The following is a 20,867-nucleotide window of genomic DNA, read 5'->3' on the forward strand; positions in this document are numbered from 1 at the left end:
AGAGTGGAGTAGGTGAGGTGAAGTCGGGCGTTAGGTGACCGGATGAAGCGGTGGACCATGTGGGGGTTTGAGCTATCACCACTATTTTCATTTGTAATTTCTTCAAAAAATATGGTATGAAAAATAAAAGAATAAAAATAGATAGAAATTATTATTAGAAGTATTTATTTTGTATATATGATGTGACATCATCTAGACCACATATCTTCTCAAGTGAGTGTTGAGAATAATCAATTAGAAACAGTTATGTAATTATTATAAAGTGTGCACTACTATAATAATTTTTCTCTAACATTACTTAGAATAAAATTATAAATATATGGGCTTTAACAGTATGATTGTTTGTTTTAAACTAAAAAAACAGTATGATTGTTTATAGACCAACGCAAGTCGTAACAATATGATTGTTTGGTTTCGAATCATTTAAATTTATATCGAGTTAATTGGCTTCGATCACCGTAATAATTAAGTTTTGTTACGTATAAGTCAGTGTATTAATACATTACTTACGGTGAGATTTATTATAATTTTAAAGAAAAGATTAAAATACCAATATTTTTTGTTTAATTGATGTGGAAAAACTTCTATATCAACAATTGGTTAGATGCATTAAAAAATAAGACTTATAAATATATATATTTAAATATATATATATATATCCTCTTCAGAGATGTTTGGATTCGAAGATGACTTGAGATGAGCTGAGATGGATTGTGAATAGTAATGAGATGAGTTGTGAATAGTAGTGAGATTTGTGAGTTAAAGTTGCTGAATAGTAATGAATAGTAGTGAGATGAATTGAGATGAGCTGAGATGAACTGAGATGACTTCCGAATCCAAACAAATCCTTCATCATTTTCATGTAGGGAATGTATGTGCTCAACAATATTGCCGGTGGGAATGAGTATCGACGTTGAACGCTCTAGCAAGGTGTTTACTTGGGTTTATTATTGAGCTGAATTGAGTTCTTTATATAAATAATGGTGGATTAAGATGATGAGATAAGTTTTATGAGGTTTACTTAAGATAAGTTTATATATGTTTAAATATTAAGATGAATTTAGATATATTTATGAGAAATTGAAAAAAATTATAGATTCTGCGTGTAAAGATGTATTGAATTAAAAAAAATTATGAGTTCTATATATAAAGAGGTTTTGAGTTGAATGATGTTTATGATTTGAAAGTTAAATATTTAGATATTATATTCAACTTAAAATTAGACTGAATTAAATTGATATCTTCCATCTTCCCAATGACCTTACTCTTTTTAACGAAGAGAAATGATATTTGTAGTCGTGAGTGTGCAAGCGCCATACAATCATTTAAAAAAAAAATAAATATAAAATTTATATAAAAATAAATAAATTTATTAATAATAAATTTTAATTTTTTTTTAAAATGATAATACGATATTTACATATTTTACGACGAACAGAGCTATCATGAAAGAGAAACCTTCATTAGCTGTCCCCGTCTCTTAACTCTGTTGGGATAAATGGGGCAGCTTCGATTCCTCCTTTCTTTCCCAACTGGTAGATCTCTCAGGGTTTCCTCCATTTACTTCATTGATATTTTGTATAGGTCTTTGAGAGTCCAATCTACTACTACCTTTTAGCTCTCTCTCCTCCTTTTATGACTACATTATTCCTATGTTTTGTTGAGGAGTGGCCCTACTTATCTATAAATACTTTAATTATAAAAAAATTATAAAAATAAATTCATAAATTATCGTGATTTAATATAATATATTCGTAAAATAGACCTAATGAATTATACAAAATTACGTCACTTTGTAAATTTAATTTTATGTAATTATTTTATATTTGTTTCACTCTCATTCAAAAATATAAAAGACGTGAGATCAAAGATTTTCAACCATCACCCTGAAGCATAAATTTAATGCACATCTTCCTAGTGAGGATTCTTCCTGTAATAAATGTTTCAAAGCAAAATGAGCATTTAATTGATCCAACAACCATATTTATGACAATTATTTTATCTTATCTTATATGATTATTATAATTTTTTTAAATTTTTATATAAAATATAATAAATAATTCAATTTTTTAAAATTTTAAAATAAAAATAATATTAAAAAATAATATTTTATTCAACTTTTAATAAAATATTTCATGTCATCTCATTTAAATTGTATAACCAAACGAAGATTTATAGGATCACACTATTCCTTTATTTAGTTCAATTCTTGATTTGTTGTTATTTTAATTGAATATGTTACTTTGTAGTATTTGATAGAGACCTTCAACCTCTCATGATTATTTCTCTTTACATAATTAGTTATTTATTTTATTTTCCTAAAAAAAAATAATGTGGAAATGAGTCTCATAATAATGTGGCAATGTACAAATTCCTTCCTCAAGCTAACGACAGGGACTGTTCTTTTATACTCGAAGTAATTGCAATTCATTTCTCTCCACTTACATTTGAACCTCAGTCATCTGGAAAGAAAAACTGACTACCTTATGCTAATCTGAGGAAAGAAAGTGTTTTTCCAGCATCTTCACACCTTATTTCCTTTACCAAAAATTCCAGCATCTTCACACCTTAATTCCTGCATATTGTGCGCCGTGTGTTTGATTATGATTGCTTTTACTTTATTTTCCATCGTTGCTGTGTGTGCACAACATTTCACAACACAACCAACATTATAATTTTCTTCCAAGGATACAATTGCAGTCAAATGAATTAACTTAAAGTTGCAGCTGCATTCAGTATAGAGAAAAACCAGTTCATTTTCCTTCAAGCTCTCTAAATTGTGAGCTGGTATTTCATTTATGCAATCCAGCGAAATGTGGCATTTTATTATTTCCTTGTAAAATGATATACATGAGATTCATGGGACCTTGACAATAGAGAAATTGCATCTAGGCTAGAGATAATAGAGGGTAGATAAGAAAAGACAAGGTATATGCAGTTGCAAGTTTTCAGCCAATCTTCTCTGTGCTTGTGTCGTCCGAGGGCCATATCACAGTCTCTATGAGACGTTCACGCATCAACTCCAAGTTTTCATCTGAGATCTCTTGGTATATTTCAGCATGATTACATTTCTACCTCACAATGAGAGAAAAGAAGAGTTGGTTTTCAGATTATTCACTTGTAGGTACTTTGCAGGTTTAAGAAAAAAATTGAGAACAATTTCAAATTCCACACCTTGATCCATTTACCATATAGGTGAAGCCGGGTTACCATGACTCTCTCAGCAAGCTCTTGCTTCTCCTGTCATTAGAAAACTTGTACACGATTTCAAACATATTTTAAATTTGGTAAAATATAAAGCAATGGATATACCATTAAAACTTGATATTTTGCACTGTAGCAAATGAAAACTGGATTTGTTGTAGTTTTCAGATAAATGACCTCAAAACAAGAAATGGTTTTCTTAAGTTACACAAAAGTGGATGATTTACTCTATCAAGTCCAATATAACTTATAAAATGAAATGTTCACTTTTCTGCATATTAGAAACTATTGGACAAGTTTTCATTCAACTTTTTTGATAAGTTTTTTTTCTACACATGATAAACTAAACAACAGAAGGCAAAACCTACCTTTACTAGTGTACGGACGAAACGTTTTCCATCACCGGGCTGATTTGTTGCAACAAAACTGTCCAAGTGAAAAAAAGAAGCAAGACTTTAAATGGAAGAATTATTACCATAACCTACATATAGTTAAACACGTCTATTCAGATGTAGGTTGGAGAATCGGAAACTCTAGAGCCATCTACAATGCATTGCTGCTGCTCTTACATATAAAGATAAATGAGCGTTTCTTGTTATTACTAACCTAGGTAGGTTAATCTGGGAGGACAGAGTTGACTTGACGGGAATTATGGTCCAGTTTCAGATCATGTACAATCCCAGAACAGAAAAAGGGGTTCCCAAATTTCAGACACGCATGGTTTATATATCATGTTGGAGCATCAAAACCAAAAGCTTGAACTACTGGTTATATTCTTACAGAGACCAGCTAACAACATAAACCCATTTCAGTTCTAGTTGATGCAAAAGTTCGATATGAAGACAAGGGCTAAAAAACTTTCTCCAGCATCTAAGTAAGAAGCCACATCATATATCACTGCAGTTTGTTATAACCAACAGCAAGATGTAAAATGTAGGATAATAGTATAGAATGGAGTTGAAGATCCAACTTACTCATAAAACCACCTATATTGCGTTGGATTCATCTCATACAGCTGGTTAAGAACAGTCCTCACAGCCTTGTATGTGAAATAGTTGAGGATTTGCTGCAGACAGACATTTTGTTAGCTGTAGTACATTACAGGTTCTGATTTTTATAATTAATGGATAAAAGTATTATGAAGGTTTTCAAAAGATAAAATAATTACAAACAGAATGTTTTTAGTTGTAATACATTACAGGTTATGATTTTCATAATGAATGGATAAAAGTAATATGAAGATTTTCAGGAGATAAATTAATTACGAGTTTAGATGCTCAGCAAGAATCAGTTAACACTCACTCGTATTCTTCGGAAGGGACAGAGCACCTCCATAGTCTAAACATGCTTGTTTTACTATATCCTTAAAAAGTTTATATAAAGACATCAGAAGTGCTAATTGGGAAATGAATCTATTGTTATATCATCCATTTCCTCGATAGCTTCATATAGCAACTATGAAAATACTTGAATAGTTTAGATAATAGGTGTTCCAATGATTTGGGATGCATACAGTTGCCAGCATATTCCAAAAATGGCCAAGGCTCCGGCCCATAATCAAGGAAAGTCTTCCAAACTAAAGATTGGAAAAAACTAGGGAAAGATATAAAAACCTTCAGTGAAGAGGTGTTGATTTGCATATTATCAAAGGATGATGAGAAATTTTAATCTAAAAAATCAGAATATAAGGTTAACAGCATGATTAATATAGAATACTATATCAAATAAGTACTGATATTGTGCTGTGCACAATATTCATGCTTATTGCATCCGTATGGCTAAAAATAAAGCAGAAGCTGCTCTTTTATTAAAAAGCTTAAAATACAGTTCTTAGAACTATAAATGAACACATTTGTGTGACTATGGGATCCGTGGTAGCATGCCTCTGAACAAGTTAGCTTTAGGATTAGAGTAAAGCTACTCTCACCGCTCCCGGTCCCACTATATTTTTTTTAATTTTTTTAATATATATATTTTTTTACTTAGTGATTAAGTAAGTATTTTTTAATAATATTAGAATTTTTTTTATTTTTTTAAAAAATATTTTACAATGTTAAAAAAATACACGTATAAAAAAGTAAAATAAAAAAACACAACATTTTACACTATCGGTGGCTCCCAACGGGACTGGGAGCGGTGGCTGTAGAGCCACCCTTAGGATTAAAGATATGCAGAGAAATGCCTCTCTCTCTCTCAAATTTTTAGATGACTAAATGAAGGAATCAAATTTCAATTGTTAGTGCACACACATGCCTGGAGGAATCAAATTTATCTCACAATCATTCTCAACTAATCATTATAATTTTTTCAAATTCTCACGTAAAATAAAATAAACAATTCAATTTTATCAAATCTCAAAATAAAAATAATATTAAAAAAATATATTATAACAATATTTTATTCAATTTTTAACTTTCATCTCCTCTCATCTACGAAAACAAACAAGAACTGAATTAGGTACCCTTTATTCAATTTGATACCCTTTTTATTCAAATTGAGAATGGCAGTGCACACACTGTCCAGCTCTATATACAGAGAAGGGAAAAATAAAAAGGACCAAAACAAAACGGAAGGCATACTATCCTCATCGGAAACACTTGAAGAATTAGGTACCCTTTATTCAACCATACATAGAAACAGAATGCACCATTCCATCAATTCCCTCTAGATGCCAATATGCCATCATTTAGCTAATTGTATTATATAAGTAAAAGATATGTCAAGAATATGAACAATGAGTACTACCACAATCTCTTGAACAAACTTCATAAAAAAATGTTAAATCCAAACCAATTCACTCACCGTTTTAACATCCTCAAAATTTTCTTCGTACTGGCCGGCGAACTCGTTGACGATCACCAATTTCGGACCCTTCCGGTGCTTCCTCGAACTCCGATTAACGATACTCGAAAGCGCTTTCCTCGAGACCCTCAACTCACGCCCGGAACCAATGAATGAACTGCTCAACTCCACGGACACCGGTTTCCGAAAATGCTTCCTGGTCATTGAATTTCTAAGACAAACCAAATCTCCACCACTCTTGACGTTCATATTAGCTGAAGGCAGTGCATCCAAACACAAACAAGGGCTAGTATGCGAGTCAACCACAGAGGAACCCACAACGGACAAAGCTCCCACCATCCTCTCTTTCACTCACACACAAACCAATCGTAAGAATTGAGCTTCCAAGAAATATACCCAGATCACAGCTATCCCAGAATTCAATCTTCCAAGTCGTAATTCAAGAAAATCGGAGATACCCACTAAGGAAAACCAAGAAAGCGCAGTTGGGTGTGCTATAAAATTGGAGATTGTCGTATCTAGTCAGAGATTAATGGAGTGAAGGAACTGAATCTTAAGCAGGAACGTGTGCAAGAGAAGGAAAGATTTTGTGTGCAAGGAAAGTGCGGGGAAAACGTTGGATTCGAAGTACCGTGAAGTTTGGACAACCTTAACCAGACAAAAATCTAAGGTCCAAAATTCTCCAACGCAAAAGACTCAGCAGGACAGAAAATCAAAACAAATTCTTTTATTATTTTGCAGAATTCTCCACTCCAACCACCTGGACGGATTCCCAGTTTGGTGGGTGTCGTGCCACGTGGGGAAATCTGTCGGTGTTGTACGAAACGGTTTCACATGCGAAGATTGCGTGAGAATACCATGATTCTCGCTTCCTTGAAGACCTTTGCGGGTCAATTTCGGATTCCATGGATTGAGGATTCAACTTGCAAGGCACAAAGTCCAACATTATACTTGCAAACTGCAATTTGATCAGCCCATTTTGAGCAAATCATTAGCATTCCAGTTTATTGAGAATCTTTTTATCAATCAGACCAATCGATCATGTACATAAATCTTTTACAGTAATTAATGAGTTTTAAGTGCTCATATCAACCTTAATACTGTCTTAAAAGAAATTGATAGGAATCAGGTAGGCTGCTTGTGGCTTGCATAACATCATTTTCATTTCATTAGAAGCTTAACATAAACAAGTTTTGAGTCTTTACCACGTCCATGTTCCTCTATAAATAACTCATGAGAGTTAATAAATATTTCATCTTTATTTTATATTTCCTTATTATTATATTTTACCGATTTAAACATCAGAGTCTATCCAAGAGGATCAGCACTGCCTCTTCATTGCTACAGATTATCCGTGCAGTGATGTGAAACACGTCTTTTACATAATATATGTTTTTTTTGGCACTATTTGTTCGGGGCTTGAATCCCAGTTTGCACAAGGCATCTATATATAATGTATTTTTTTTTTTTTTTACAATTATTCTACATGGAAGTTGGTGCGCAATACTTAATTTGAAAAAAAAAAAATTTAAAATTTTTATAGCTAATCAAATCATATCATGTCAATTAAATGAAAAATGTGCCACGCTGGCTTTCAAATAGAATTTTTCTTTTTTTGTTAGTGCTAGATGTCCGATATAAAGTTAGTACACAAATCTTTAATAATGAGTTTCTCGAAAGTACATTTTAAATAATTCAACAGAAAATAGACCCAAGAGTGAGAATGCAAAGCCACGACTACTGCTCCGCATGCATCTGTAACATGTATAATTTAAAATTAGAAACTTTATTTCTATTGAACCACATCATCTTTTTTTGGGAAGTGTAAAGATATGTGACACTTCCTCTTCTTTCCTCTTTATTTTACTTATTACAATTCATAATCGAAGAAACTTGTGTTAACCATGCAACTTCATAATCAAATTATAAATAGAATAGAAAGAAATAGAGAACAAAATTAAAAATATTAGTTTTTTCATGCTTCCTATGGGTGCACAACTAGATAACTTAATATTAAATCAATACAATTTTTATAAATTTTAAAACAAAAATAATATTAAAAAATTACATTCAAATAATTTCATAACTTTATTTATTCACTTTAAAAAATTCCAATATAATACTTATTTAAAAAAAATATTTTTATTCAATTTTTTTGCCTCTCATTTTTTAAAATTTAATAAAATATAATTTTTTGAACCATTTCGTTACTATTTACAAAATTTTAAAATACTTTAAACATCTAAACATACCCAAAATTTCGGGAGGTTATGTATTTTTCTTAAGGCCGTGTATTCTATATGGTTATATTGGTTTTGATGCATGGGTTCTCTTTTTCTAAATTTAGCTTTTTGTACCTCCCAGGTGTCGTGTTTGTAACCACAATTTTCCTCCGCCACAAGTGAGAACAATCAATAAAATTGGGGTTCCGTCTAAAAAAAAAAAAAAAAACTCAAAATTTCAAGAGGGAGAGGAGTACTTTGATTGGAATTCAAGGTAGACCAATTTTTTTCAAGGAAAACACTACTTTGCCTTCTACTTTGACCGTTCAAAGTGATCGCTTAACTTTTTTTTTATTTAATAATTAAAGGAATAATTTTAAGTGTATTAATATATTTTTTCATTTTTAAAAAATATTTAAATATATTAAAAAAATAACTGAATGGTATGTCTAGCAGTCAACGTGGAGCGGCAGAGTAGCCCCACCCTTTCGTCAAAGTCGAAATCATCTTTAATCTTTTTATTTGACGTGACAGTATTGATTTTATCAGTACATGCATAATGCTTTCATGTCAACTACTACACGTAAACAATTTAATTATAGAAACTTATTCTTTCATGCAAGCTAGGGCTCATAATTTCGGGAATAAGTTCGAGCTCCTAATTCCTAGGTTCTAAGTGTGAAAAAAAACCAGTGAATCGGTAAATCGGATCCGGTCCAGTATCAATTTTATTTTTCTTAAAATTAGTCAAAATCAATCCACTTTAGATTTAGATTTCTCTTTTTTTAAAATTGGATTGAAACAAACTGGACCCGTTCATATATATATATATTATAATTTTTTATATTAGATATAATTATTTTATATATAATTATATATTATATATAAAATAATTTTGTATTATATGATAAATTACTAATTAATATAATATTAAATTTTAAAATCTTATATCACTATAGTATTATATACTATAATATACTATTATATATATATATATATATTATATATTATATAATATAATATATTAAAACTTGAAAACTGAATCGAATTAGACTTGAACCGGTAAAATCGAAAGTATTGATTTAGGAGGGTAATCAATATGAAATCGATTATTGAAAATATAAAATCGATACATACCGATTTGATTTTAAATTTTATCTAAAATCAAACTAAATTGGACCGATTACATATTTAATTCTAGCTTTTGGTGAAAATCTTAGAAGATGTACGTGTGTCTAAGAAACCTTTTAAAGGAATATATATATATATATATATATATATATATATATATATTAACACCTTTTAAAGGAATATGATCACGCAACTTTTCTGAGACGTCTGCAAGAATACTATTAATACACAATTTCCAAATGATCAAGTTGTTTATATCTTTTTATTTTTATTTTTTATTTTTTTTAAATCTCTTATTTTTCTATGTGATCAATGGGAAGATTAATATATTCTTGTCATTTCAGCAGTACTGAGACAACATATCATGTATCAACAACTCATCATATCCCTCCATATTCCTAATAATATACATGAGATTTGCCATGGAGTAAGCTGAATGTAACGAAAAATCATATGCTTCGAAGGTTGACGCCATAAAAACCAAAGGCAAGGCATTTATGGCCGCGGGTTGAGTAGCAGCTAGCGGCATGCAACAAGCTGACGAGGAAAAAAGGAGAAAAAATTATACTAATTATTTCCACACAACAATTTTTTTTTCTCTTACCATATGTGTGGTGTATGGATAATCATGAGTGGAAGAATTTAATTAATTTAAGAAAAATAAAACAAAAATAAATAAAAATAAGTATAGTTATGTGTAGGAATGATGAATAACAAAACTAATATAAAAAATAAGTATTTGCATTCATTACATGCATGCAATCAGTCACTGTCTTTCGAGAAGGATTATATACCAAAATGTTGTGAGAACGATGATAAAAAATGTAACAAAAAGTAAGAACAATCAATTATACGATACAAAATTAATGTGGCTTGGATACCTACGTTCACAGAATTGTTAAGGATTTTATTATGTTGAGGAATGACAAAATATACTTTTGGACAAAATTTCACTATTCAGAATGACTATATTGTTAATTAAGTACATATTTATAATGTCACATGACAGAATTCCTAATTTCACAATTTCTGACTTATTCGCTCAAGCGGATTGAGTGTTGAGCTCGCACCGAATGAACTCTTTATCCGATGTTTGCTTGAGCAAGCTTAAAGTGAATACTCTGTCCGATTTTGTTCGAGTGACCTCTCATGCAAACTTTCTGCCAGGCATTTCCCGAGTCAAAATCGTGCCAAAAGTACTTTTCTCCGTGGGGTTGTCCCTAGCTAGATCCCCACGAGCCTCATTGAAATTCTACAAAATAATAATAATAATAATAAAATCTTGGCAGGTCAAGTCATCAAATCGAACCACGACAACAATAAACTAGGCTCATCAAACAAACCAACACCAAAATGCCTATAATAACGGGGTGACCGAGAACATTAACATCCTTTGCAAACAATTCTGCTCCAAAACTCAGCTCCACTCCAAGAATGATATATCAGACCAATTAAGCGCACAATCATAGCAAGCTGCATGTAGCACAAGTGCATATATCACAGACTCTTAGCAGAATAATCATAATATTACTTATATAAAAAACAGAATATTATTCTGATAGATGACATGATACCATATTATCCACGAGGAAAAAAAAAAAAATTTTTGAAACCTGCTATAATTGAGATACTGCCTCTACTTGAGTTAGCTTGTTATAGTACTATTTTGCATGCAAATGTGCATGCACTTGGAAGTATTGCCCGAAAAAGACTGGAAAACAATGATCTGCAGTTCAGCATGTGCACAGGCCGATTGAAAAAGAATCTAAAACAATGAAATGATTAATTGTACTGGAGTCAATGCAACATATATAATTAAACTGCCTTAAAGAGCTAGTGATAGTTTTAGTGATAAAAAGGCCGAATATTTGAGGTACTCTGTCATGAGTCATAGTTTTCTTAATTTCCAAGTAATTAAACCCAATATATGCCATTTTCTGCGTCAAAAAGCAGGTGAAGTTACAGTACCTAGTACTGGGACGTAAGATTGTCTAGTTAAAAGAAGGCGATTTTGTCACCATGATATATACGTGAACTCATATTGTTGCAGAGCATCCTTGAGTCACTGCATGCAGCATGCCTGGAGATTGTTAATTTTTGGGGCGTAAGTCTACAGATTGTTTAGTACGTCATTATCAGTACTACAGATTAACTCTGCTAAATATCACTACGACCAATTTGCCCATTTTCTATAAGTTCTTTTTCCAAGACATAAGCTAGTGAAAAATACTTACATGATGTTACATACAGCGTTCGTGGGAAAAAAAAAAAAAAATTTTACCGAAATCAAGTATGACAATTGAAAATTCGTGTGAAAAAGTCAATACCTGAAATCACAAGCTTAGGGAAAATAAATTACCTTTTTGCAAATAAGTATTTTTTTTGAAATTTCCTGGGCCACAATTATTTTTAATCTTCACCCTCGGATCACTTAGATTCCTAATTTCCTCTCTTCTCTCTCCTCCTCCATCCGAATGTCGTATCCCCCCCCCCCCCCCAAAAAAAAAACACTCTCTCTCTCAATGCCACCATGCGACGCGAATCATCCCTATCGATTTGACTCTTCCTCTCTTAGATCTCTCTTTCTTCCATTCTCTTCTGTCTCTCTCACTTTCCCCTATGCCGATCAACCCACACTCACCCCCAACGCCTCCCTCAAGTCGATAGCACCGTCCCTCCCTCGCTATGAACCTTTCACCATGAGACCCAACTGAGACCCCCAACGCCAACAACCCAACTCCTCAGAAGGTAGCTTCAAGGAAGTCTGGTCCCTCCTCTATGATTTTCACCCAGGTACAATACTCTCTCTCAATGTTTGATTTCTACATTCCATTACCAATTATAATAATGTTTTATTTTTCTGTATGCATTAAGGACTTATTGTAACTATAGTTGCATAAGATTAAAAAAAAAATTGATGTAACCCAGGGAAACTTGAATGGTGTTACCCAAGATGTATGCAAAAAATTTGTGCGGTTATAAATATTGTAGCATTAAGGAATCCATTGGCCCAGGACGTTGTGTCAGATTCAGAAGAACTAAAGTTGAGACTTGCTGGAGAATACCTTGGAGGATAGTTTGAGGAATTAGCGTTATTAAAATGAGATGAGGAAGAGGATGAGATTAATGTAAGATCAAGTGCGATTGTTGGAAATGAAGGTGAAGATGAGAAAGAAGAGGGCAATCGAATCAGTTTTTGGCGAGACATGTGGTGTGGTGATCACTCATTGGAAAAGGCTTTTCCAGCTCTCTATCGTATTGCAACTAATAGGGAGGCTTCAGTGGCGGATATGCGGTTATTTTCTCATGGTTCTCATCAGTGGAATATTTATTTTAATAGGGATTTTCATGATTGGAAACTATCTATTGTCTCAGATTTTTTCAATCTATTATATTCCATGGGGACTCCTCTAGCACATTATGATAGATTGAAGTTGGGGTCTAATAATCACAATAAATGTACTGTTAAGGCGTATTATAACATTTTTTTAACATAGGATCATAATCCGTTCCCTTGGAAGAATATTTGGAGGTCTCGTATGCCTTCTAAAGTAGCTTTTTTTGTATGGAATGCCGCTCTTAGGAAGATCTTGACCACGGACAATTTGAGGAAGAGATGATGTGTAGTGATAGATTGGTATTGCATGTGTAAAAAGAATGAAGAATCTGTGGATCATCTCTTACTACATTGTGAGGTAACAAGGGTGTTGTGGGATCAGATCTTTTAAAGGGTTGATGTTGCTTGGATTATGCCTTTGAGGGTGGTGAAATTGTTTGGTTGTTGGAGGAAGATGCAAAGCTGTCAGCAAGTGGCAGCAGTGTGGAAGATGATCTCATTGTGCATCATGTGATGTATTTGGACGGAAAGGAATGCACGCTACTTTGAAGATAATGAACGCACATTAATTGAATTGAAATTTTCTTTCTCGACACCTTAATGCTTTGGTTTTCCACTATTGTATTAAACGGGGACAATACCCATAATTTCTTGTCTTTAATTTATCACTCTTATAATGTTTTTAGGTGTTCTTTTGTATACTTCATGTGTACATGAGCTAGGCCTATTTCATTCATATCAATAACATTATTTCGTACTTATCAAAAAAAAGAAAAAGAAAGAAGAATTTGATTTGTGTTTTTGTTGTGATTTTGGTTTACCACTTATGGGTGTTTTTGATTAATCTATTATGTTGTGATTTTGTTGTCAAAAGATGAAGGGTGAAAAAACAAAGTTTGATTTTGGATTATGTCCGATCCCTTACTAGTTACTAGGCCTTTGTCTACAAATAGCACGCCACATTATAGTTTGCTTGAATGATGTTAGACTTTGCTTGATCTTGTGCATATTGTGGTAATGCTAGACTTTGCTTGAATGATTTTTAGTTTGTTAATTTGCTATGTAACAAGTTTTATCACTTTATATGCTACTTTGCAATCATGTTTGCTTGAAATGATTGTGTTCTAGTACATGTTAGTGTTTTGAAAATTAGTGTTGAAAATTATCAGACTATCATTGTGAATGTAGGATACTCTCTACTTATAAAAAAAAAAATTGTGAATATAGGGTCCTTATATTAAAAAGCTCATATGTTACTATCATTGTCAATGCTGTGTTCTTTAGGTAGAAATTAAAGGCATCAATCATTGCAAATGCCAGCTTATCTAGGTTTAGCTTGTAATTTTCTTTATATCTTGTTGTAATTTTTATTTGTTCACATAGGTTAGCTTTAATAGGCTTTTGAATTTGTTTTCTTATGTTTCTAAGTCTATATTTTGGATTATGTCTCTAATATGCATGTTTTTTTTTTTTTCTTCTCTTAAATTTTGGTTTGAAATCTAGTATTGTGTAAGATGGTGATATAATGTATGGTTTGTAATTGTATTGTGTAAGATGGTAATATAATGTAAGATGTTTAATGGTTTTGTATTTGCCATTTTAATATTGATACAATCCATAATCATGTATATGCCTTTATGCCCTAACTTTAATTTATATCTCAAATAAAGAGAACTTTATTGTAAAAACTATTGGCGATGAGCCATATATTGGAAGCAAGCTTGCAAGTGACTGATACATCAATGATGACTAAGCAAGCTTCCTAGTTTCTTCCTTGTTGACATCTTCTTGATGTTTTTCACGTGTGAGAGTTGTTTTGACATTTATTCTTGTTGGGTGATTATTTTTTTAAATAATTTTTTTTTACAACGTAGCCATTTATTCTGTATGCAAGAGAAAAATATTTGTGAAGGTAAAAACAATAGAAATTAGTTCAACCTACTGCTTGATGAGGTAGAATAAAATTTTGCTCTATTTTTGTTTAGGCAATTTGGGTTCTATTATAGTTTCTGTTGTAGATTTAGCTATATCATTTTCTCTAATCAACTATGTTTAAATCTCCATTTTTTTTAGTATGTCAAACCATTATAAATCAGTGCGTGTGTGAGCCACAAGACCTTTGCATCAAACCTGCTCCATCTCTCTTCGGCAGCCTATTAGACCCCTATCACTTTAGGCAAGTTTGTTTTTTGTTCTTGTCTCATATTCCTCCAGTTTTATTAGATTCTAGCACCTAAACACCTAAGTTAGTTGCTGCACATCAAACCAGCCATATGATCACGTCATTCTCATCCATTCTCACTACTAGCCATCTCAAGCTCCAAGCCACAAATGCTATGAGGATTGAACTAGAATTACTGCAAGGCATTAGAGTTTAGTCTTCTATATTCCTTCCCTTGTTAAGTTTTGTTTGCTTTTGTTTTGCATGTGAATCTATGTTGTTGTGCATTTAGCTAGCCTTTTATTTACTTTTGTGTTGCGCTTGAATATTGTCTTTTGGTATTGACTTTGTTGGAGGAAATAATTGGGATTTATAAAACTTATTGTCTTGTCTTTTATAAGGCCACTGTCTTGAATTTTTATTGCCTTCCGAAATATTCTTTGGCCAGGAGCAAGTACTACCAATAGGTCATAAGTTGATTTTCTCTTTATAAAAACTTCTCACCTTGGGCCAAAGTGGGCACGCCACTCTTCCTGTGTAGTGTAATGGGGCAGATATTGCTTGACCCCTAAATGGGCTGTTTCACAAAATTCTATAATTTTTTTTTTGAGTTAAAATATGCATGTAACTTCTGATAGGAAAAATGTTGATGTAATATAGCTAGACTGAGATCGTACATGTAGTTTTCAATTTCCAGCATAGTTAAACAAAAACATGTCAGTGTCAGTAGGAGAAAGGGAGATTAATGCTCAGTATTTCTCGCTAGCTCTTGGGGTTCTCATTAATAGTTTTTCTTGTAAACATGTTAGAACAATTTTAGTTGTTTTTTTGAAATTGTTATTAGTGTCAATTTGAATCTCTAAGGTTTGTATATAATTTTTTAGCTTATATTAGGCAATTTTTTATTACCATTTTTTGCTCATTCTCGTCTTTTTTTTCTTTTACAATTTTTTTTTTCTAAATTCTTTTAGCATTTGCAGCGAAGACAACTCGCGGCAAATACATTTTTTTTTTGGTTGGAATAAGTTTTTTCCACCAAATGTTCTAGTGGGTAATACTAATAGCCACCAGTACCTCTCGCAGTAATTGCTCCTATTCCCATGAGCATAAACCAAAATGGAATGCTTTTGCGACGAGCTTCATCGGCTCTTGCCGCGAGATATGTCGTGTAAAAAGATAAGTATTGGCCACGACTTAAACCTTTTATGGGCTATAATAATTTTTGTGACAAGTTTTACGCCACAAGCTTCCCACAACGAAATCTTGTAAAAATATAATTTTTCCCACAAAAAAATCACTTTTTGCCATGAATCTTCCCTTTGAGAAAACACGGTATTTCTTGTAGTGTATATGATCAAATTATGAACAACTTGATGATGAGCTTTATGCATGGAAGAGTTTTACTATATATGGCATGCATACAAAATCATAAATATTTAATTAATTTGGAGATTGTAATCTATATATATAGTTGTTACATGTATCTTTATCCATGGTATCTTGAACCATCCATGTAATATTATATATTCTTTGAGAGGATTATTACAGCTCCTTAAATTAATAATAATATTGTCAGTACTGTAGATATATATGATCATGATCAATACTAGAAATTGTTAAATCTAACCTGTCCAGAAACAACCAATTAACCCAAGCATGCATGTTAGCCATCAGGCTAGCCGGGAGTTAATTAATTAACTACAAAATAACAGAAGAGATCAAGACTAATTAGGTATATAATATATATACCTAGATATAAAAGTTTGGGTAGGATTAAGTGACTAAATTGACAAATTTAGATATGACTAAGTGAATAAGTTGATAGAGTTTATCTTATTTTTGGTTTTATAATTTGGATAAATGTAAATTACTTTGACTTTATCTATAACTATTTTGAGGTTGTTAGATAATGTTTTAAATAAGTCAATAGTGTATGTATCGAAATTATAAGAAGTCTGAAATTATCCTATGAAGAATTTGAATGAAAACTACATTTGCTGAGAAGACTTAGCGCCAGGTGTCAATAGACGTGTTAGCAGAGTTTTTCGCAGCAGAATCCTTCTGTCAGCATAGTCCTATTGCAGACCACATTCCTACTAGACTCATTCCATCAGCAGAGTCCTACTGCAAATCAAACTCCTATTAGATTTGTTCCGTCAGCAGAATCCTACTGCAATTCAAATTGATTTTCAGATTGTTTATTTAAGGGATAATACTGGTTAGGATCTGCAGAGATTCAATTATGGATATTTTTTAGAGCACTTTACAGTGCATATTTTGGTGAGAAAATTCCTTGAAGAATTTTCATATTGTTTTTCTCAAAGTGTGTGATCATTGATCCAAGATTGAGATGGAGTGGTTGAGTTTCAACTACTGGAGTTCCAAGAGAAAAGTCAATGTTTGAAAATTTTCAGAAGTTCTGGTCAAGTAAGAGTGTCAATTGACAAATGTTTTATAATTGAGCTTTACTTGTAATTGATTTTCAAATAATAAAATTGACTTTTCTAGGTTTAATTGCTTCGTAGGGTTTATTATTTAAAGAGTTCTTTAAAAGATTTTCCTTTGATATCAATCTTTAAATAATTGCATGATTAACGACTAACCAATTTGTTGAGTGAATTGGTAGATATTTTCACTACGTTACAATACAGAGGTACTTGGGTAATTTCAATATAAATCAACGTCGATCATGATTTTCGAATCATTCGTTAATGATAAATGATATTTACAGCTATAAAATGTGCAAGTGTCGTATAATTGTTTTGAAAAAAAATGAATAAATACGAGATTTACAAAAAAAAAAATTAATTTTTTAATAGTCAACCTCACTCTTTCTCAAAATTATAGTATAACGCTTATATATTTCACGACTATATTTAAGATTACTCTTCATTAATATTGGTCAAATCTAAAAAAATAGACAGTTTTGTTTTTTTCTAGCTAGCTCATGTATATAATATACACATATATATATTTATATATAGAGAGAGAGAGAGCTATCAAGTAAAATGATTAAATAGCTCTTGGTCCTAAAATTAGAAAATAAAAAAGTATATCTAATTAAATTTCTATTTTTTTCAAAACTTAATTTATTAAATGAAAAAATATATTGAATTTAACTATTTTTATTGATATTTAAAAAATTAGTAGTATTTTAGTTGATTAATTTTCCTAAAACACATGCTTTTTATTTTGTCAAATTATATATGTCCTTTTTAATTATTTTGACATACTATATAAAATATAAATCTGTAGCTCTTGGTTATAAATTCCTCTCTTCTTTTGAGTAAGTTTGTGAGATTTCTTATTGCTAACATATATATATATATAAATAATCAGTATTTTTCAAAATGGTATATATCATGCTTGATCCATCGCAGCTTCAACAAGCTATACAAGTAATAATGAGCGCGTAATGAATGATGCATGTATATTATATATATATATATATATGTGTGTGTGTGTATCTCTTTATATTTAAAAGAGCCTATCGGCTGATGAACATGAATGAACAGTATACACTTCCGTCTTTCACTTATGTCCCGACCTCACAACCTCACAGCAATCACAGCAAACATAGACCAAACTCACCGTAAATCATATCAAAATCACCGTAAGATGATCACAAACTCACCGTAAATCATCATAATTCTACAAAATCATAAAATCACAAAATCACAGCAAACACAGGCCAAACTCACCATAAATCATCTCAAAATCAACCTACATAGGATGATCACAAACTCATCGTAAATCATCCTAATTCTACAAAATCACAAAATGTACAAATTCGCAAAATGGGAGAGGGAGAGGCTCGGTTGGGCATAGAGGAGCAGGGGAGATGCCGTGGAAGGTTGGTGGTGGCCTTGTGGACTATAGGCAGCAGATCTAGGCTGTCGTGGTTGTAACGCCTCGTACCCGGAATGGTCGGAGAATTACTACATGTCACTTACAAACCTGTCTCTCCAAGCACTTAAAACTCCAAAGACTTCATAAATAACACACAATCTCATATTTCCAAATAACCATAATGCAAACTCCATAAATCATCATTACAAAATAGTATAAACCAAAGGGGTTCACAATTTTCCAAAAATCTCAACGAAATAAAATGATGCATCTTTAAATCTCAATATGTCCAAACAACTCAAAGTACTTTAAATACTCAAGTTATACCCTTCTAGTAACAATGAGACTCGACCTTCTATTCATATCTAGTCAAGCTCCAATTTCTAATCCAGACCCCCAACTGAGAAATTAATGTCATCTAAAAATATATAAAGATAAATGGGTGAGTTATCCACAATTCAGTAAGCAGAGAACATATACTAGTATGTAAATATGAGCTTTTTCAGAAAGTTCAGTATGCAAAAACAAAACCTTTTATTTTTATATACAGATCTTAGAAAAACGTGTTATCAGAAAATTAGAGCGACTTTTCAATCTTTTTATACTCCAAAGCAACTATTCATATTTAAAGATCAGTTTCATATTCAAAAACAATTTGGTATAACATAACTGAACATCTTCATCTTATCATATCATATCATATCATATCATATCGTATCTTATCATATACCATGTTTAACCCCCGTGGTAGGGTTGTGCTATTCTCAGTGGCCAAACTAGGCAGTGTCATATGATGAATTTTCCATTTTTCAATCTCAGAACCCCGAGTGTGCATACTTGAAAGAACACGTAAAAAGACCACTTTGTTTCCAAAGTAGGTGCACTCATATCATATCACTTCATGTTGGTACCAACCATATCACGTGAACCAGTATCATTATATCGGAACCATATTCAGAATCAGATTCAGAACAGATAAGTATGTCAAAGTTTTATCATATCCATATCATATCAAAACAAGTGTGAAACATATTCATATAATTTCGAGTTGATAAAAAACAGATCCAAATCATTTCATATCACATGCATAAAAATCTCAATGATATCATATTTGCTCTTTTGCATATTTCATAAACATGTCAAATATTGCTCATGTCTACACTATTCAGGTCAAAAACATTTCTTTTATCTTTCACACATATCTCATGAGTGAATGTAAAACATATACTGAAGTTGTTTTTCACATTTTCTTTTTAAAACAACATGCACATTTTTTTACAAACCAACCTCAGTTCATTTCTTTTTATGCAAAATTAGTATAGGAACCCCGCTTACCTGGATTTCTTAACTTTTCGAAAATTTCCTCAACAATGTTGAACTAGATTAATCGTCACCTATAAGATAATCACGTAAATTTTCATAAATTTCCAATCAATTTTGTATGTTGATATTCAAGCCTAAACTTCTACAATAATCTATTTTTAATTCCTCAAAATCCGAAATTCTTATTATTCCTAAACTACCAACATCACTTTCTCTAAACTCAGTAATATCCAACTTACTAACTCCAATTAAAACATTAAATTCTAACTTATTTACGATTGAGGTCTTACTGTAATTTATAAAACCAAATAACATAACTATATTGAAATCGTCATAAGTAGAAAATCATACTTTTGTTTAAATAAAAAATATTCTTTTAAAAGGATTCAAAATAAGATTCGCACTTACCGATCACTGCAAGAATTCATCAGTATTTCCATAAAAATATTCCGTTAAAAAAAATATCAGTCTTTTACAAAAATTAACTTAATAATATAAATACACACGCCTACGTTCAAATAAAAACATACTCTGCCACCCATGTAATAAACTCATGATTTCAAACCCAAAGTACATAATATAAACTCTTTAAACTAAATACCCGAAACAAATAAATCTGGAGCCATACTTTAAGGGGTAAAAAGGTAAAAACCAAAACACCCTCTTTATCCTAGTGGGTTCACCGATATATATATATATATATATTTATATTTATATATACCATTGTTTCCTATTTAAACCACTAACAACAACTAACAAAAATAAATACACAGAGACTCAAATGGGAGTGTTGACAGAAGCTCACCCACGAAGGACCAAGGCAGTGGCACCGTGGAAG

At 31.7% G+C, this 20,867-nt stretch overlaps 1 protein-coding gene across 1 annotated transcript; it reads right to left on the reverse strand.

Annotated features, from left to right (window-relative positions):
- Positions 1-2,738: 2,738 nt before the first annotated feature.
- On the reverse strand, positions 2,739-6,675 carry LOC108985393 (chaperonin-like RbcX protein 2, chloroplastic). The gene is made up of 5 exons (XM_018957679.2): positions 6,007-6,675; positions 4,179-4,270; positions 3,573-3,630; positions 3,175-3,240; positions 2,739-3,071 (listed from the first exon to the last, which is right to left on the reverse strand). The coding sequence occupies exons 1-5, from the start codon at positions 6,343-6,345 to the stop codon at positions 2,949-2,951; spliced, it is 678 nt and encodes a 225-aa protein (XP_018813224.1). The 5' UTR covers positions 6,346-6,675; the 3' UTR covers positions 2,739-2,948.
- Between the last annotated feature and the right edge of the window lie 14,192 nt (positions 6,676-20,867).

This window comes from Juglans regia, chromosome 5 (genome assembly GCF_001411555.2).
Source record: "Juglans regia cultivar Chandler chromosome 5, Walnut 2.0, whole genome shotgun sequence".
In the NCBI taxonomy this organism is placed as follows: domain Eukaryota; kingdom Viridiplantae; phylum Streptophyta; class Magnoliopsida; order Fagales; family Juglandaceae; genus Juglans; species Juglans regia.

What these genes read in the sequence shown, in the direction of transcription:
- LOC108985393 (XM_018957679.2), bottom strand. Translation starts at nt 6,345, where the DNA reads ATGGTGGGAGCTTTGTCCGTTGTGGGTTCCTCTGTGGTTGACTCGCAT. An exon ending in TCGTCCGTACACTAGTAAAG is followed by an intron (nt 3,241 to 3,572) that starts GTAGGTTTTGCC and finishes TTCTAATGACAG; the next exon opens with GAGAAGCAAGAGCTTGCTGA. An exon ending in TATATGGTAAATGGATCAAG is followed by an intron (nt 3,072 to 3,174) that starts GTGTGGAATTTG and finishes ATTGTGAGGTAG; the next exon opens with AAATGTAATCATGCTGAAAT.